At 44.4% G+C, this 18,813-nt stretch overlaps 1 protein-coding gene across 21 annotated transcripts in view; it reads left to right on the forward strand.

The window, feature by feature from the left end:
• Positions 1-18,813, forward strand: part of CTDSPL2 (CTD small phosphatase like 2) — a 103,248-nt gene that overhangs the window by 49,591 nt on the left and 34,844 nt on the right. For 16 of the 21 annotated variants that reach the window (XR_016218070.1, XR_016218071.1, XR_016218074.1 and 13 more), the window contains 2 exons: positions 7,688-7,826; positions 9,442-9,591. Coding sequence is in view for 16 of the 21 variants with exons in the window: in XM_051822430.3 (XP_051678390.3) it covers positions 7,688-7,826; positions 9,442-9,591 (289 nt within the window). In the remaining 5 variants the exon portion in view is untranslated. The remainder of the gene's footprint in view (positions 1-7,687; positions 7,827-9,441; positions 9,592-18,813) is intronic. The other 5 variants (XR_016218073.1, XM_051822435.3, XM_070054114.2 and 2 more) reach the window with 1 other exon arrangement.

Below are 18,813 nucleotides of genomic sequence, written 5' to 3' on the forward strand. Positions count from 1 at the left end.
TGCTTCATTTGGCAATTTCGTCATTTAGAGAACATCATAGAGATATTTAGCACAGACCTAGGTGGTATAAGGTCACAACTGCTCCACTTCCCATCCAGCTCCCTGCAAATGTGTCTGGGAAAGTAGTGGAAGATGGTCCAAGTTCTTGGGCTCCTGGTCCCATGTGTGAGACCCAGAAGAATTCATGGCTCCTGGCTTTGGATCAGCCCAGCTCCTGCTTGGGGAGTGAACCAACAGATGGAAGATCTCTTTCTGTAACTCTGCCTTTCAAATAAATACGTCAATCTTTAAAAAGAAAAAGGGAGAGATATAGTAAACATGAAATATGTGAACTTGTTGCTGATAACATGGCATACTATTTTATAGTAACCTTTTTAAAAAAAAGAATTTATTTATTTGAAAGGCAGAAATACAAGGAGGGGGAGAGAGAGAGAGAGAACCTCCATCTGTTGGTTCCCTCCACAAATGGTCACAATAGGCAACAGCCAGAACTGGGACTTTCACTTGCACCTGTATGGGATGCCAGCACTGCAGACAAAGGATTAACCTGTGCCACAGCACTGGCCCCTTCTCTGTAATCTTATGGGGTCACCATCATAGACTTAAACATTATTATATGCTGCACAACTGTAGTTCAGTGCTTGAGAAAGAATAGGATTGAGTGATCTCGCTATATTTCAGAATTGGATCATTACCACACATTTGAATGCATTTGCTTTTTTTAAATGTTTTGCACCATTACTTTTTTTTATTACTTTTCTTTAAAAAATATTTATTTATTTATTTGAAAGTCAGAGTTACACAGAAAGAGGAGAGGCAGAGAGAGAGAGAGAGAGGTCTTCCATCCGATGGTTCATTCTCCAATTGGCTGCAACGGCTGGAGCTGCGCCGATCTGAAGCCAGGAGCTAGGAGCTTCCTCCGGATCTCCCAAGCGGGTGCAAGGGCTCAAGGACTTGGGCCATCTTCTGCTGCTTTCCCAGGCCATAGCAGAGAGCTGGATTGGAAGAGGAGCAGCTGGGTCTTGAACCGGCGCCCATATGGAATGCCGACACCTCAGACCAGGGTGTTAACCCGCTGCGCCACAGCGCTGGCCCCTGAATGCATTTTCTAAAGAGTAGGATTTAATTGTCCATGACTGCAGACTTTCAATATTGACCTTAATAGCTTCCTTTTCCTTTTCAGAGATGTTAGCTAAAGCATTTGAGTTATGTTCTAAACTAACCACAATATAGTCTATTCTGCTATAAATGTGTCTTGCCTTCACAGTGTTAGTAGCTAATATGCTATTGGTAAACAGGGAAGTAATTTCAGTATAACATCAGTGATATATATTGGTTTATATGTGATTTATTTATTCATTTTTAAGACTTTATTCATTTATTTGAAAGGCAGAGAGAGACAGAGGGGTCTTCTATCTGCTAGTCCACTTTGCAAATGGCTGCCATGGCTGGAGCTGGGCTGATCCAAAGCCAGGAGCCAGGAGATTCTTCCAGGTCTCCTACATGGGTGCAGGGGCCCAAGGACTTGGGCCATCTTCTTCTTCTTTTTTTTTTTTTTTGACAGGCAGAGTGGACAGTGAGAGAGAGAGACAGAGAGAAAGGTCTTCCTTTGCCGTTGGTTCACCCTCCAATGGCCGCCGCGGCCGGCGCGCTGCAGCCGGCGCACCGCGCTGATCCGATGGCAGGAGCCAGGAGCCAGGTGCTTTTCCTGGTCTCCCATGGGGTGCAGGGCCCAAGCACCTGGGCCATCCTCCACTGCACTCCCTGGCCACAGCAGAGGGCTGGCCTGGAAGAGGGGCAACCGGGACAGAATCCGGCGCCCCAACCGGGACTAGAACCCGGTGTGCCGGCGCCGCTAGGCGGAGGATTAGCCTAGTGAGCCGCGGCGCCGGCCTGACTTGGGCCATCTTCTGCATTCCCAGGCCACAGCAGAAAGCTGAATTGGAAGAGGAGCAGTTGGAACTCGAACTGGCACCAATATAGCACGCCGACACTGCAGACAGGGGCTTTACCCACTATGCCACAGCGCCGGCCCCTATATGTGATTTTGTTCTAAACTGGACAAAGGGCCTAGTGTTGTAGCATAGCACCAGCTTCCCATATAGGTGCTAATTCATTGACTGGCCATTCCAGTTTTTTTTTTGTTTTTGTTTTTTTTTTTTTTTTTTTGACAGGCAGAGTGGACAGTGAGAGAGAGAGAGAGAGAGAGGTCTTCCTTTGCCGTTGGTTCACCCTCCAATGGCTGCCGCGGCCGGCGCACCCCGCTGATCCGAAGGCAGGAGCCAGGTGCTTCCTCCTGGTCTCCCATGGGGTGCAGGGCCCAAGCACTTGGGCCATCCTCCATTGCACTCCTGGGCCACAGCAGAGAGCTGGCCTGGAAGAGGGGCAACCGGGACAGAATCCGGCGCCCCGACCAGGACTAGAACCCGGGGTGCCAGCGCCGCAGGTGGACCATTCCAGTTTTGATTCAACTCCCTGCTAATGGCATGGGGAGAGCAGTGGAGGATGGTTCAAGTGTTTGGGCTCCTGCTACCCATGTGAGAGTTGGGAATGAAGCTCCTGTTTTCCACCTGGCTCATCCCTGGCCTTGTGAGCCACCTGAGGAATGAACCAGCAGATGGAGGATCTCTGTCTCTCTGTCTCTGTCTGTCTGTCTGTCTGTCTCTCTCTCTCTCTCTCTCTGTCTTTCAAATAAATAAGTAAATCTTAAAAAAAAAAAACTGACAGAGATTGTCGTGAATGATGGGAGTTGAGTTTTATATTTCATCAGGAAAGAAACACTTTGAATTTAGCTGTTGCACTGGCAAAAGCCCTTATGCTTGTTTTTATAAATTGAAAGTGGTAACAAGGGGTAGATGCCATAGATTAGGCCTCTGGTGGGGGCCCCGGCATCCCATAGTGAAGTGATCATTCCAATCCTTAGCCACTCTGCTTCCTTGCCAGACATGTGGGAGTCCCTGATGGAGTTCCCAGGCATTTGGCTTTGGCCTGGCTCAGTCTCATTGTTGCTGGCATTTGGGGAGTGGACTGTGATAGGAAGACTTGTACTACAGCAATGTCCCCTAAATAATAATAAATTCCCCCCCCCCCTTTTTTTTTAAAGAAAGTGATAACTTGCAGTGTAAGCCTCCCTCCCCAGAAAGGTATACTCTGATCTAGCAGGTAATCAATCATTCACTGTGGTAGTTTGCATTTCTCTAGTTGCCATGTTAACAACAGCCCCAGGTGGCTTATACTCCACTTCTCAGGTCCCATAAACCCTTGTTTCTTGCTTCATTGTTTTTTTTTGTTTTTTTTTTTTTTTTTTTTTTTTTTTTTTTTTTTTGACAGGCAGAGTGGACAGTGAGAGAGAGAGACAGAGAGAAAGGTCTTCCTTTTGCCGTTGGTTCACCCTCCAATGGCCGCCGCGGCCGGCGCGCTGCGGCCGGCGCACCGCGCTGATCCGATGGCAGGAGCCAGGAGCCAGGTGCTTTTCCTGGTCTCCCATGGGGTGCAGGGCCCAAGCACCTGGGCCATCCTCCACTGCACTCCCTGGCCACAGCAGAGGGCTGGCCTGGAAGAGGGGCAACCGGGACAGAATCCGGAGCCCCGACCGGGACTAGAACCCGGTGTGCCGGCGCCGCTAGGCGGAGGATTAGCCTAGTGAGCCGCGGCGCCGGCCTTCATTGTTTTTAATACCTTTGTTATGTCCTGAGGTGTCGTTCTCATTATTATTATTATTATTTTTGACAGGCAGAGTGGACAGTGATAGTGAGAGAGGGACAGAGAAAAGTCTTCCTTTTTTACGTTGGTTCCCCCTGCAATGGCCGCTGCGGCCGGCACACTGCGCTGATCCAAAACCAGGAGCCAGGTGCTTCTCCTGGTCTTCCATGTGGGTGCAGGGCCCAAGGACTTGGGCCATCCTCCACTGCGTTCCCAGGCCACAGCAGAGAGCTGGCCTGGAAGAGGAGCAACCAGGACAGAATCCGGTGCCCTGACTAGAACCCTGTGTAGGCGGAGGATTAGCCTATTGAGCCGTGGCGCTGGCCTCTCATTATCTTAACTTCCGGCTGAGATGTCAGCGTTACTTATGGAGGTCCTAATCTTTGTTTTTGTTAGTGGTATCATTACAAAGTTCAAGGGGCATTAAATTATTTACCCCAGCCTACCCTTCTCAGCTCCTTGACATTTTTGTCCTTAAGCCTTGATATTTTTAGTATTACAGAATATCCAGTTTTTAGGAGTATATGTAGTATTTATTTTATAGTAGCTATACTAAAAAACTTCTTCAAAGAAAGGCTGGTTAGTGTAGTTGAATATTTGCTAATTTATTTCTGCTCTTAGAGAGCCGATGTATATTCTGGTAATGGACATCTCCTTTTAAGATACTATTCATCAGTTTAAAATACAGGGGCAGGTGATTGACACAGTGGTTGAGGTACAACTTGGGGCTTCTGCATCCCAGCTCTGGTCTCCATTGAACATTATAATTTTGAAATAGTGGAAATTACTATTTCTTATACAAATACCATTCAACGATGAATTTTAAGTAGCTACATCAAAACAATATGGTATTATTATACAAAGTAATGCCTTGGTTTTCAACAAAAATCTTCAGATATTTCCTGCTTATCATTACTTTTATATTTGAAACCTATTTATTTGGGTCTCTGTCACCTATGTGGGAGACCCAGATTGAGTTCCCTAATGGTTATAGGTATCTGGGGAGTGTAGCAATGAATGTATGGTATTTCTCAGTTCCTCTCTAGTTCTTTCCCTTTCAAATAAATAGATTTAAAATGCAAAAGTAATGATAAGCAGGAGAAATTTAAAGACTTTTGTTGATCACCAGGGCATTATTTTGTATAATAATGCCATATTGTTTGGATGGAGCTACCTAATATTGATTGGTAAATGATATTTGCATAAGAAATAGTAATTTCCACCATTTACAGAACCAAGGCTTGTTTCAAAATTATAATGTTCAATGGAGGCTAGAGCTAGGATGGTAATTTTTACCATTTACAGTTCCAAGGTTTGTTTCAAAATTATAATTTTCAACCTTTAGAAAATGCATAATGGGAGGACCGGTGCTGTGGCTTAGTGGGTAAGGGCCGCCATCTGCAGTTCTGGCATCTCATATGGACGCCAGTTTGTGTCCTGGCTGCTCTACTTTGGATCTGGCTCTCTGCTATGGCCTGGGAGAGCAGTAGAAGATTGCCCAAGTTCTAGGGCCCCTGTACCCACCTGGGATACCAAGAGGAAAGCCTCTGGCCCCTGGCTTTGCTTTGGATCAGCCCAGCTCAAGCCGTGTGGCCCTCTGGGGAGTGCACCAGCCAATAGAAGACCTATCTACCTCTGCCTCTGCCTTTCAGAAAAATAAATTAATTAAAAAAAATTAAAACGAAAATGCATGGTGATGCTAGTGCTGTGGTGTAGTGCGTGAAGTGCTACTTGCAGCACTGGCATCCCATATGGACACCAGTTCAAGTCCTGGTTGTTCCACTTCTGATCCAGCTCCCTGCTAATGAGCCTGGGGAGGCAGCAGAAGATGGTTCAAGGACTAGGGCACCCGCTCCTGTGTGGGAGACCTGGAGGAAGTTTCTGGATCTTGGCTTTGGCCTGCCTAGCCCTGGCCATTATGGCCATTTGGGGAGTGAACCAGCGGTTAGAAGACCCCTCTCTTTCTTTCTGACTCTCTCTCTCCTTTTCTGTAACTTTCCCAAGTAAATACATAAATAAATCCTAAAGATAGAAAAAAAATGTGTGATAGTATAATTTATAGGTTGCTATGAAGTAAAATCATGAAATACAAAAAAGTGGATGTTATTCCAGTTTATTAAAAGTATTGATTATATGTATAAATTATGTATAGTATATGGATTCAAAAAATTAGTCCATTTCTTTTACAAATATTTCAACTAGTGTCATTAAAATAGCAAGGAGTTATAGGACAGTGTTACAGAAATGTAAGAAAATCGGGGTCAGCACTGTGGTGCAGTGAGTTAATCCTCCACCTGTGGCACTGGCATCCTTGTGGGCGCCGGTTCTAGTCCCTGCTGCTACTCTTCCCATCCAGCTCTCTGCTATGTCCTGGGAAAGCAGTGGAAGATGGCCCAAACACTTGGGCCTCTGCATCTGCTCGGGAACCCGAAGAAGCTCCTGGCTCCTGGCTTCGGATCAGCCCAGCTCCAGCCACTGTGGCCATCTGGGGAGTGAACCACCAGATGGAAGACTTTGTTTCTGCCTTTCCCTTTCCCTGTCTGTAACTCTTCCGCTCAAATAAATAAATAAAATCTTTAAGAAAAAAAATGGGGCCGGTCCTGTGGTGTAGCTGGTAAAGCCGTCAGCTGCAGTGCCTTCATCCCATATGGGTGCCGGTACGAGTCCCAGCTGCTCCACTACCAATCCAGTTCTCTGCTATGGCCTGGAGAAGCAGTAGATGATGGCCCAAGTCCTTGGTCCCCTGCACCTGTGTGGGAGACCTGGAGGAAGCTCCTGGCTCCTGGCTTCGGATCGGCGCAGCTCCAGCTGTTGTGGCCTTCTGGGGAGTGAAGCAGTGGATGGAAGACCTCTCTCTCTCTCTCTCTCTCTCTCTCTCTCTCTCTCTCTCTGCCTTTCTGCCTTTCAATTAAATAAATCTTAAAAAAAAAAAAAAAGAAATGTAAGAAAAGCACTATAGGAAATGTAATCGACTACAGAAAATTTTTGCAAATGAGAATAGTGGATGTATAAATGGAGAAGAAAAAGGCAAATAAAATGCTTGGAAGTAAACTATTCTAGTCAATAATAATGGAAAAGTAGTATAACTCGTCATGTAGAGTTACTCCATATAAGATAGAAAATAGAGAGCTTTGCTAAAGGGTAGACTCTTTGGTGGTAATTTGGGTATTTAAATAATTGAGATGGGTGGTGTGGTGTGGCAGTGGCAGACTTTATTTCTTTGATAATATATAAGTACCAGCAAATTCAGTGTGACTGTACTACCCTGAGCACTCAAGGAAGTGATCTATGTTCTAAGTCAAGAGTTAACAGAGAGAGAGAGGAGAGATAGAGAAAGGTCTTTTTTCTGCTGGTTCACTCCCCAAATGGCCACAGCAGTCAGGACTGTGCCAGGCTGAAGCCAGGAGTCAGGAGCTTCCTCTGGGTCTCCCATGCAGGTGCAAGGGACCCAAGGACTTGGGCCATCTTCTGCTGCTTTCTCAGGTGCATTAGCAGAGAGCTGGGTCTGGAAATGAAGCAGCTCCCATAGGTGGCACCCATATGGAATGCTAATGCTGCAGGCTGTGGCTTAACCCATTACCCCACAACGCTACCCCCAAAACTGTTCTAAAATAAAGAAAAATTGCTGAAAATTTGGGGCATGTTGTACAATTCAATATTTTGATAACGTAGAAGACTTAATGTACCCTGGGGAAAGGATCTGAATTGTGGAGATGCTGTAATTGTATGTCTGTATTGCAGTTGCATTAAGACCCTTTTCCTGTTTTCTACCACTTTTTGATATTAATTGTATTTTGTTTCTCCTAAATATAAAAAATGGGAAAGTATGAAAGTACTTCCAAAAGTTTGTAGAAAATGGAATTAAATGCTGTTTTTTTTGGTGCAAAAATATTTGGAAGCCATGCATATCATATTTTGTCATTTTAAAAGTGTAACCTAAATGGCAGAATTACTGTGTTCAGTGCATTTTTTTTTATTCCTTAAGGAAGAGAGAGAAAATCCTTCGAAACGGAGTAGAATTGAGCGGGATGTAGATAATAATTTGATCACATCAACTCCAAGAACAGGAGAAAAGCCTAACAAACAGATATCTCGAGTAAGACGGAAAAGTCAAGTAAATGGAGGTTTGTTAATCTATAGATATTGTTTTATTTAGGTATAAGCAGAGCTCTGACCTGATATGAATTAAAATAAATAACTTTATACTATTTAGCTTGCAAATGTATATGAACCAGCCTTTATTAAAGCAGTAATAATTGTGGCAATTGAAATATGTACAAAAATTTGTTTCTCGATCATACTGTTTAAGAGCTTAGCAGATATTTGTATCACTTATGCCAGTAGTTTTTTTTTTTTTTTTTTTTTTTTTTTGACAGGTAGAGTGGACAGTGAGAAAGAGAGACAGAGAGAAAGGTTTTCCTTTGCCGTTGGTTCACCCTCCAATGGCCGCCGTGGCCGGCGCACCGCATTGATCCGAAGGCAGGAGCCAGGTGTTTCTCCTGGTCTCCCATGGGGTGCAGGGCCCAAGCACTTGGGCCATCCTCTACTGCACTCCCTGGCCACAGCAGAGAGCTGGCCTGGAAGGGGGGCAACCGGGACAGAATCCGGCGCCCCAACCAGGACTAGAACCTGGTGTGCCGGTGCTGCAAGGGGGAGGATTAGCCTATTGAGCCGCGGCGCCGGCGCCAGTAGTTCTTAACTGTGGATGGTTTTGTTTCCCACATGGTAGGCTGGTTATCAGCCTGTGGAGGAGTTGCTGCTGGTATCTAAAGGAGATAGCTGTCAGGGATACCACTAAGCTTCCTTCATTGTCCAGTACAGCTCAAAGCAAAGAATTAATCAGGCTCAAATGTCAATACTACCGCTGTTTATAAACTCTGTCAACACCTACGTATAATGAGAAAGAATAGGAGAAAAGCACTAAAGACAGGCCCAGGAAACTATAAAGAATAGTACTTCAGAGCGGGATGTGCTCTTTTAACCAACTGTTACTTTAAACAAAGCAGCAATAACTGTTTATCTCTTCTCCAGTGGAGAGAAAAAGACACTGAGATAGAACAGGAGGGAGAAAAAGAGAGAAGCAAGTTAAAAGAGTTACAATAAAGATGGGAAAAGATGTGATACACAGCAAAGAAAAGTTGTGGAGGGTCAAAAGATGATTAAGCAAAACTTGTGTATTATTTTTATTTTTATTGCTTTTCAAAAATTATGAGAATTTTTTATGTAAAGTTACTTAAAAGCAACTAGTTATTTTACCTAACTACTCTGAAATGGTGATTCAATACTTGTAAATAATCTTTGATACTGTTCTATGTATCTTTTGCTAGAACCATGTTATTTCTAATAGTACCCCTGATGGTAAACAAAAATAGAATTGTGCATTTGATACTGGTAACTTGTTTGCATGTTTACAAAGAATTTTCCTTTGTTACATACTGTCTTGATTTGAAGCCTTCTGGTCTGTATATTTTTAGGTGTAAATCTACTTTGAAAAACTGTCAGTGTTAACATCTATAAAGCATTATGAATGCATTTATGTTTAAAGATGATTTGATTTACACTTGATTTGATTTACAAGTGATTTGCCTCAGGATTTACTTGATAAGCTCTCTTGAACATTAATCAGTTTTCTAGAAGTATTTTGAGGAGAAAAATGGTTATTTGAAAAATGAATGATTTGCAGTATATTTCTGAAAGTGTTTTCTGGATGACAATTTTTTCCCTTTGTTTCTTTCTTAGAAGCTGGTAGTTACGAAATGACAAATCAACATGTAAAGCAAAATGGAAAATTAGAAGATACTCCTTCTTCTGGCAGTCCTCCAAGGACTACATTGTTGGGGACCATATTTTCTCCTGTCTTCAACTTTTTTTCACCAGCAAATAAAAATGGTAATTATAAACCATTAATCATAATCTGGCTTAAAAAAACTTTTCAGGGTTTTTTAAAAAGATTTTTTCATTTTACATGTGTATTTTATCAATGTCTTATGTTTGTTTTCAACCTCATTAAATACATACTGCTCCTTAAAAGCATTCTTTTAGTGACTGAAATAAAGATAGATTGTTGTAGTAAACAATTTTTTATCATCTGAAAGGGCAGGTGATTAACTTTGGCCTGGAGGGAAAGATTTTACTTTCACTATGCTGATTGACTTCTGTAATGCTTATAATGTATAGGAGAGAATCCAGAAAAATTTTCAATATGCTCTTTAGATCATTGCAATGGAATGTCTTAACCATTTTTTTTTGTTTGTTTGTTTTGTTTTTGTTTTTTTAAAGATTTATTTATTTGAAAGGTAGAGTTACAGAGGGAGAGAGAGAGAGAGATCTTTCGTCTGCTGGGTCACTGGCCAGGTGGCTGCAGTGGATGGGACTGGGCTAGGCTAAAGTCGAAAGCTTCATTCTTGTCTCCCACATAGGTGGCAGGGGTCCCAAGCACTTGGGCCATCTCCTTCTGCTTTGCTGGATGCATTAGCAGAGAGTTGGTTTGGAAGTGGAATAGCTAGGATTTAAACTAGCACCCATATGGGATGCCAGCATTGCAGGCAACAGCTTAACTCACTACATCACAAAACTGACCTATTTTTCTTTTTTTTTAAAGATTTATTTGAAAGGCGGAATTACAGAGAGGGAAGGAGGGAGAGCCAAGACAGACAGAGACACAGATAGGGTGAGAGAGAATGAACAGTGGTGCTGGGCCAGCCCAAAGCCAGGCGCTCCATCGGGGTCTCCTACGTGGATATCAGGGTCCCTCGTACTTGGGGCCATCCTCTGTTGCTTTCCCTGGCACATTAGCAGGGAGCTGAATCTGAAGTGGAACATTTGGGATTTGAATTGGTGCTCATGTGAGATGCCAGTTGCCAGTGCTGTGGTTAGCAGTTTAACCTAGTGTGCCATAACACCAACCCCTTATTGGCTTTTTTTTTTTTTGGCTTTGCTTTTCAGTATATTTGTGTAATTTTTTTTAAAAAGGTTTATTTATTAACTTGAGAGGTAGAGTTACAGAGAGAGAGGTCTTCCGTCTGCTGGTTCACTCCCCAAATGGTTGCAACGGCAAGAGCTGGTTCCATCCAAAACCAGGAGCCAGGAGCTTCCTCTGCATCTCCCACATGGGTGCAGGGGCCCAAGCACCTGGGCCATCTTCCACTGCTTTCCTAGGTCGTAAGTAGAGAGCTGGATCAGAAGATGAGCAGCTTGGACTTGAACCAGCACCCACTTGGGATGCTGGTGTCGCAGGTAGAGGCTTAGCCTCCTACACCACAGCACTGACCCCTGACTTTTTTTTTTTTTTTTTTTTTTTTTTTTTTAAGATTTATGTATTGGCTGGCGCTGCGGCTCACTAGGCTAATCCTCTGCCTGCGGCGCTGGCATCCCGGGTTCTATTCCTGGTTGGGCGCCGGATTCTGTCCCAGTTGCTTCTCTTCTTATCCAACTCTCTGCTGTGGCCCGGGAAGGCAGTGGAGGATGGCCCAAGTGCTTGGACCCTGCACCTGCATGGCAGACCGGGAAGAAGCTCCTGGCTCCTGGCTTCGGATCAGCGCAGTGCGCCGGCCGTAGCAACCATTTGAGGGGTGAACCAGTGGAAAAGGAAGACCTTTCTCTCTGTCTCTCTCTTACTATCCACTCTGCCTGTCAAAACAATTTTTTATTTATTTACTTGAAAGAGTTACACACAGAGGGAAGGAGATACAGAGAAAGAAAGGTCTTCTATCCACTGGTTCACTTCCCCAATTGACCGCAATGGCTGGAACTGTGTCGATCCGAAGCCAGGAGCTTTTGGGTCTCTCATGTGGGTGCAGGGGCCCAAAGACTTGGGCCATCTTGTACTGCTTTCCCAGGCCATGGCAGAGAGCTGGGTAGGAAGTGGAGCATCTGGGACTCGACCCGGTTCTCATATGGGATGCTGGCACTGCAGGTGGTGGCTTTTCTTGCTATGCCACAGCACCATCCCCAATCTCTGACTATTTTTTAAGTGAACTAAAACTAAATGATTTTTTGTAGTAATTTATTAATATTATTATTTGCTTGTTACCCTCACGCTCACCAGGGATTTTCAATCTATATAAACTAATTCAAGTGAATTTAAGGTTATGCTTTATACTGTCTTTGCCAAAAGAGTCAACACTGGGGAGCATTTGTTTGATGCAGCAATTAAGAGGCAACTTAGAAATACCACATCCATATCAGAATCCCTGGGTTTGAGACCTGGCTCTGCTTGCATTTTCAGGTTCCTGCTAGTGCACATGCAGGGAGGTACCAGATGGTGGCTTAGGGAGTTGGTTCCCTACTAGCCATGTGGGAGACCCATATTGGGAGACCCATATTGAGTTAAGCCCCTGGCTTTGGCTTGACCCAGCTTTGTCTGTTGTGGGCATTTGGGGGAAATAGCCAGTGGATCTAAGATTCTCTCTGTCTCTCTCTGTTTTTCTCTGCCTTTCAAATAAAATGAAAACAAAAAAAATTTTTTTTAAAGATTTATTTATTTGCCCCGGTTGCTCCTCTTCCAGTCCAGCTCTCTTCTGTGGCCCGGGAGTGCAGTGGAGGATGGCCCAAGTGCTTGGGCCCTGCACCCACATGGGGAGACCAAGAGAAGCACCTGGCTCCTGGCTTCGGATCAGCGCGGTGCGCTGCCCGCAGTGGCCATTGCGGGATGAACCAACGGAAAAAAGGAAGACCTTTCTCTCTGTCTCTCTCTCTCTCTCACTATCCACTCTGCCTGTCAGAAAAAAAAAAAAAAAAAAAAAAGATTTATTTTTTTGGAAGTAAAGTAGTTACAGAGAGAGGAGAGGCAGAGAGAGAGGGGGCTGGTGGTTTTCCATCCGATGGTTCACTCCCCAATTGGCCTCAGTGGCTGGAGCTGCGCCAATCTGAAGCCAGGAGTCAGGAGCTCCTGCTCCCAAACTGGTGCAGTTCCCAAGGACTTGGGCCATCTTCTACTGCTTTCCCAAGGTAAAGCAGAGAGCTGAATTGGAAATGGAGCAGCCGGGTCTTAAACCAGCACCCATATGGGATGCTGGCACTGCAGGCCAGGGCATTAACCCACTGCGCCACAGCGCCAGGTGCCCCCTCCCCCCGCCAATTTTTTTTTTTTTAATTATTTAAAAAAGAGTCTGGTGTTGTGGTGTAGCAGGTGAAGCTGCTGCCTGCAGTGCCAGCATCCCATATAGGTGCTGGTTTGAGTCCCAGCTGCTCCACTTCCAATCTAGTTTTCTGCTATGGCCTGGGAAGAAGATGGACCAAGTGTTTGGGCCCCTGAACTTGTGTGGCAGACCCGGAAGAAACTCCTGGCTTTAGATTGGCCCAGCTCTGGCTGTTGCAGCAATTTAGGGAGTGAACCTAGGGATAAAAGACTTTCTCTCTCTCTCTCTCTTTTCCTCTATGTAACTCAGCCTTTCAAATACATAAATCTTAAAGATATTTAGAAAAGAAGAGGCAGTATTGATTTCTTTCCCTCCATATGCATGTATATTTGAACTTTTAAATTTCATTGTTTTACTTAATTTGAAAAATAGGGAGAAATAAATAGATTCCCATTTGCTGGTTCACCCTCAAAATGTGTAGGCTGAAGCCAGGAGCTGAGAACTCATTTCTTACCCCACCTGGGTGGACAGGAACCCAGGTACTTGAGCTATCATCTGCTGCCTTCCAGGATGCATATAGCAAGAAGCTAAAATCTGAAGCAGAGCTGAGACTGGAACCCACGTATTCTAATATAAGGGCTGGTGTCTCAAGTGGTTTCTTAACCACTCTTCCAAATGTTTTCCCCCACTTCATCTGTTTTAAAATTTGTATGTTTATTTCATTTATTTGAGAGGTAGAGCTCCCATCCATTGGTTCAGTTCCCAAATATCCACAATAGCTAGGCTGGGCCAGGCTGATGCCAGAATTTAGAACTCTATCCAGGTCTTCTTGCGTCGCAGGAACCTAATTACTGAAGCTATCACCTTCTGCTTCTCAGTGTATGCATTAGCAGGAATCTGCAGTTGGGAGCAGAGCTAGGACTTGAGCCCAGGTACTCTGGTATGGTGTGTCGGCACTGGAACTGGTGGCTCAAGTGCTTGGCCAAACGCCCACTGCCCTTAAAAATTTTTTTTTTAATTCTCTTTGTGTATTTTTGGTGACTTAACTGATATCCCATCTTTCCATTATCATTTAGTTCAGATTAGCTCAGGGCAAGAGATCATGTCTACTTTGTGGCATCTACCATGGTATTTGGTATAGTTTTGGGCATATGGAAGATAATCATTTAATAGTTGTTGCCTGATTATTTAAATTGTAATCTGAATGTTTGTAGAAGACTGCACAATTTTTAAAAAAGTTATTTATTTGAGAGGCAGTGAGACAAGAGAGTGTTCCCATTTATTCACTTCTAAATGCCTACCTACATTGACTAGAGCCACATTGGGTTTACAGCCAGCAGCTGGGTGTTAGGGACTGAGTTCTGGTCTCTCACATGGTAGCAAGGACCCACTTACTTGAACTGTTACCTTCTCGCTCCCAGGGTTTGTATTCGCAGGAAGCTGGTCAGGAGCTGGAGTTGGGAATCAAGCTCAAGTACTATGATGTCAGGTGCTGTGTCTTAACTGGTATCATAACAGCTAAACACTTGTCTTAATAGTGCAGTTTTTGAAGGGTTGGATGATATAATGTAAAATCAAGATGTCCTGATAGAATAATGCATATTAACCCATTAAAGGACTAAAAAGTTCTATAAGAGAAATAAAGACTCTGTTTAGCTTTGTAAACCTAGTATTGCGAAGATATATCTGACCCTAGAATCCTTTACTGTGGCTTATGTGTTAACATCTTGGAGAAGTATTTGCTAGTGTTTTAGAAATACTGATATAGGGACCGGTGCTGTGACGCAGTGGGTTAACGCCCTGGCCTGAGGCGCCGGCATCCCACATGGGTGCTGGTTCTAGTCCTGGCTGCTCCACTTCCAACCCAGCTCTCTGCTATGGCCTGGGAAAGCAGTAAAGGATGGCCAAAGTCCTTGGGCCCCTGCACCCGTGTGGGAGACCTGGAAAAAACTCGTGGCTCCTGGCTTCAGATCGGCGCGGCTCTGGCCGTTTGCGACCATCTGGGGAGTGAACCATCGGACAGAAGACTTCTCTCTCTCTGTCTCTTCTCTCTCTGTGGAACTCTGACTTTCAAATAAATAAATAAAATCTTTTTTTAAAAAAAGAAATACTGAAATAGTAGAAAAAGGGTAGGCTATGGAGTTAGATGAACTTATTTAAAACGCTGCTTCTTGGGGTCTGTGTTGTGGCTCAGCAGGTTAGGCTGCCTCTTGTGTTGCTAGCATCCTGTGTCTGAGTGCCTGTTTTGAGTTCTAGCTACTTTGCTTCCAAACCAGCTTCCTGCTGGAAGCTTCCTGGGAAAGTAGCAGATGAACTGTGTCCCTGCTACCCACATGAGAGAGCAGGATGGAGTTCCTGGCTCCCATCTTTGGCCTGGTTCAGGCTTATCTGTTGTGGTCATTTGGGATGTGTTAGAAGTTATCTCTTTTGTGTTGCTCTGCTAGATAAATACATAGATGAGTAAATACTTTTTTTTTTTTTTTTTTGACAGAGTGGACAGTGAGAGAGACAGAGAGAAAGGTCTTCCTTTTGCCATTGGTTCACCCTCCAATGGCCACCGCGGCCGGCGCGCTGTGGCCGGCGCACCGCGCTGATCCGATGGCAGGAGCCAGGTACTTATCCTGGTCTCCTATGGGGTGCAGGGCCCAAGTACTTGGGCCATCTTCCACTGCACTCCCGGGCCACAGCAGAGAGCTGGCCTGGAAGAGGGGTAACCGGGACAGAATCCGGCATCCCGCCCGGGACTAGAACCCGGTGTGCCGGCGCTGCTAGGCGGAGGATTAGCCTAGTGAGCCGCGGCGCCGGCCAAAATTTTACTTTTTAAAAAGTATTTACTCAGCCGGCGCCGCGGCTCACTAGGCTAATCCTCCGCCTAGCAGCGCCGGCACACCGGGTTCTAGTCCCGGTCGGGGCGCCGGATTCTGTCCCGGTTGCCCCTCTTCCAGGCCAGCTCTCTGCTGTGGCCAGGGAGTGCAGTGGAGGATGGCCCAGGTGCTTGGGCCCTGCACCCCATGGGAGACCAGGAAAAGCACCTGGCTTCTGGCTCCTGCCATCGGATCAGCGCGGTGCGCCGGCCGCAGCGCGCTGGCCGCGGCGGCCATTGGAGGGTGAACCAACGGCAAAGGAAGACCTTTCTCTCTGTCTCTCTCTCTCACTGTCCACTCTGACTGTCAAAAAAATAAATAAATAAATAAAAAATAAATAAAAAGTAAAATTTTGGGGCCAGTGTTGTGATGTAGTGGGTTAAGTATCCACTTGTGGCATTGGCATCCCATGTCAAGTCTCAACTGCTCCACTTCCCATCCAGTTCTCTGCTGTAGCCTTTGAAACAATAGAAGATGGCCCAAATGCTTGGGCCCCTGCACCCACATGGGAGACCCAAAGGAAGCTCCTGGCTCCTGGCTTCAGATCGGCCCAGCTCAGGCTATTGTGGCCATCTCAGGAGTGAACCAGTAGATGGAGGACATCTCTCTGTTTCTTCCTCTCTCTCTCTCTCTGTAACTTTGCCTCTCAGGTAAATAAATAACATCTTAAAAAAAATGGTGAATTTTCAGCTCCTCTACTTTTTAAGCACATTATCTTAGTACAGTTCTCTATTTTTTTTTTTTAAAGATTTATTCATTTATTTATTTGAAAGACAGTTACAGAGAGAGAGAGAGAGAGAGAGAGAGAGAGAGGTCTTTCATCTACAATAGCCAGAGCTGGGCCAATCCAAAGCCAGGAGCCAGGAGCTTCTGGGTCTCCCAAACTATGCAGGGATCCAGGGACTTGGGCCATCTTCTTCTGCTTTCCCAGGCCGTAGCAGAGAGCTGGATCGAAAGTGGAGCAGCCGGGACTCGAACTGATGTCCAAATGAGGTGCTGATACATCAGGTGGAAACTTTACCCTCTAAGCCACAGTGTTGGCCCCTAGACCAGTTCTTTTAATTCTTAAAATTAATCCATGAAATGGGATAATTAAGCTTAAATGTTAAAGTAGTTTTGAAGATTGTAGTTCATTCAACAAATGTTTATGAAGCATCTCCAGTATCAAACACATGATTCGTATCTTCAAGGAACTTACTTTTTATTGGAGAGATGTATGTAAATAAATAAGTATAATACATGATATAGATACATTTGTAGAGGTATGGAAAGTAGGGTATTCAAAGAATGGAGTGATCCTAGTTTTCTAGTGGTTGGGGTTAGTGGTTTACAGAAGACTTGATAGTAAAGTTTAGTCTTGAAAAGTGGTAATGGGCATTCCAGGTGGGAAGAACAGTATGAGCAAAGATCCCAAAGCAGGAAATAGTGTAGTATATTTGAGAAACTGTAGTTTGGATTTCAGAAGGGGTAGGTAGAGTTATGAAAAAATCAGATTATAGAGCTAATAAAGTCATATGTGAACTTTATCCTTAGTTGCTGAGAGATAATTGAAAAGTTTTAAACTGGTGAATAATGCTATCAGATTTATGTTTTTTAAAGATCTTTTTTGGTATAAAATGGATAGGCTGGATTCTAAAGAGGTTAGAGGTAGGAAGAAAAATAGTAGAAGTCCTTTGAGACCTGATGAGAAATTAATTGTAATATTAGAAGAGAAAGAAAGGATCAGGGGATATATAAATGGACACATTTTGGAGCACCTGTTAGAGGTTAAAGAATGTAGGATAACGCAAGGGTATAACATTCAAGGAGAGGAAAATTCCAGGCGACTAGACAATTGAGTTTAATTTGGCTTTGCTGATTTTGAGATAACAAACAACCAAATAAAAATGTCTAGTAGCAATTTGTCATTGCAGTCTGTATTTCAGAATTCTGGGTTTAAGCCATACTTGCTTATAGGTTAATTAAAACCACATGAGTAAATTATTTGTTTGGCTTAGCAGACTATAACCAAGATCCATGAGAAAAACATTTAAGGAATTGAAATATTAAATGGTGCCAACAAAGGAAGATAGAGGGAAAGTTAGGAGAAACCAAAAGAAGAGAGACTATCAAAAACCCAGGGTTAGGGGCCAGTGAGTTGGCACAGTAGGCTAAGTCTGGTGCTGGCATCCCATATTTGGGATTGGTTCATGTCCTGGCTATTCCACTTCTGATCCACCTCTCTGCTATGGCCTGGGAAAGAAGTGGAAGTTTGGGCTCCTGCCGTCCATGTTGGAGACCCAGAAGAGGCTCCTGGCTTCAGATCGCCTCTACTCTGGCTGTTGTGGCCATTGGGGAGTGAACCGACGGATGGAAGACTTTTCTCTCTGTCTCTGAAATAATTAAATAAAATCTTAAAAAAAAAAAAAAACAAAAAAACAACCTAGGGTTAGATAGTTATAAAGGAAGAAGAAAAGGAAGTGAGCATAGAAAAGATACAACTGGAGGCCAGTGTTGTGGCATAGCAGGTTAAGCTGCCAGCTGTAGTCCCAGCTGCTCTACTTCTTCTTCTTCTTCTTCTTCTTCTTTTTTTTTTTTTTTTTAAGATTTTTTTTTTATTTGAAAGCCAGAACTGAGCTGATTCTAAGCCAGGAACCAGAAGCTTCTTCTGGGTCTCCCACAGGGGTGCAGTGGCCCAAGCACTTTGGCCATCCTTTGCTGCTCTCCCAGGCCACAGCAGTGAACTGGATCAGAAGTGGAGCAACTGGGACTAGAACCAGCGCCCATATGGGATGCCGGTGCTGCCGGCCTGCTGTAACACAGCGCCAGCCCCTGCTGCTCCACTTCTGACCCAGCTCCCTCTTCATGTGCCTGGGAAAGCAGTGGAGGATGGCCTAAGTCCTTGCACTCCTTCCACCCACGGGAATGAAGAAGCTGCTGGCTTTGGCCTGATCCAGCCCTGGTCATGTGGCCATTTTGGGTGTAAACCAGTGGATGGAAGACTCTATATAACTCTGCCTTACAAATAAATCTTAAAAAAAAAAAAAAAGAAAAAGAAGGAAAAGATACAACTGAATCTGAAAATTAGAAGATCATGGTTTCAAAGGAGCATTTAGATTTGAAAGTCTAATATCACTGAGTTGGGAGAGCAGGCTGGAGAATAAGAAAGGAGGCAGGAGTGTAAATTA

The sequence above is a fragment of the Oryctolagus cuniculus genome, chromosome 12 (assembly GCF_051225735.1).
Source record: "Oryctolagus cuniculus isolate XC-2025 breed Fujian yellow rabbit chromosome 12, ASM5122573v1, whole genome shotgun sequence".
Lineage (NCBI taxonomy): Eukaryota > Metazoa > Chordata > Mammalia > Lagomorpha > Leporidae > Oryctolagus > Oryctolagus cuniculus.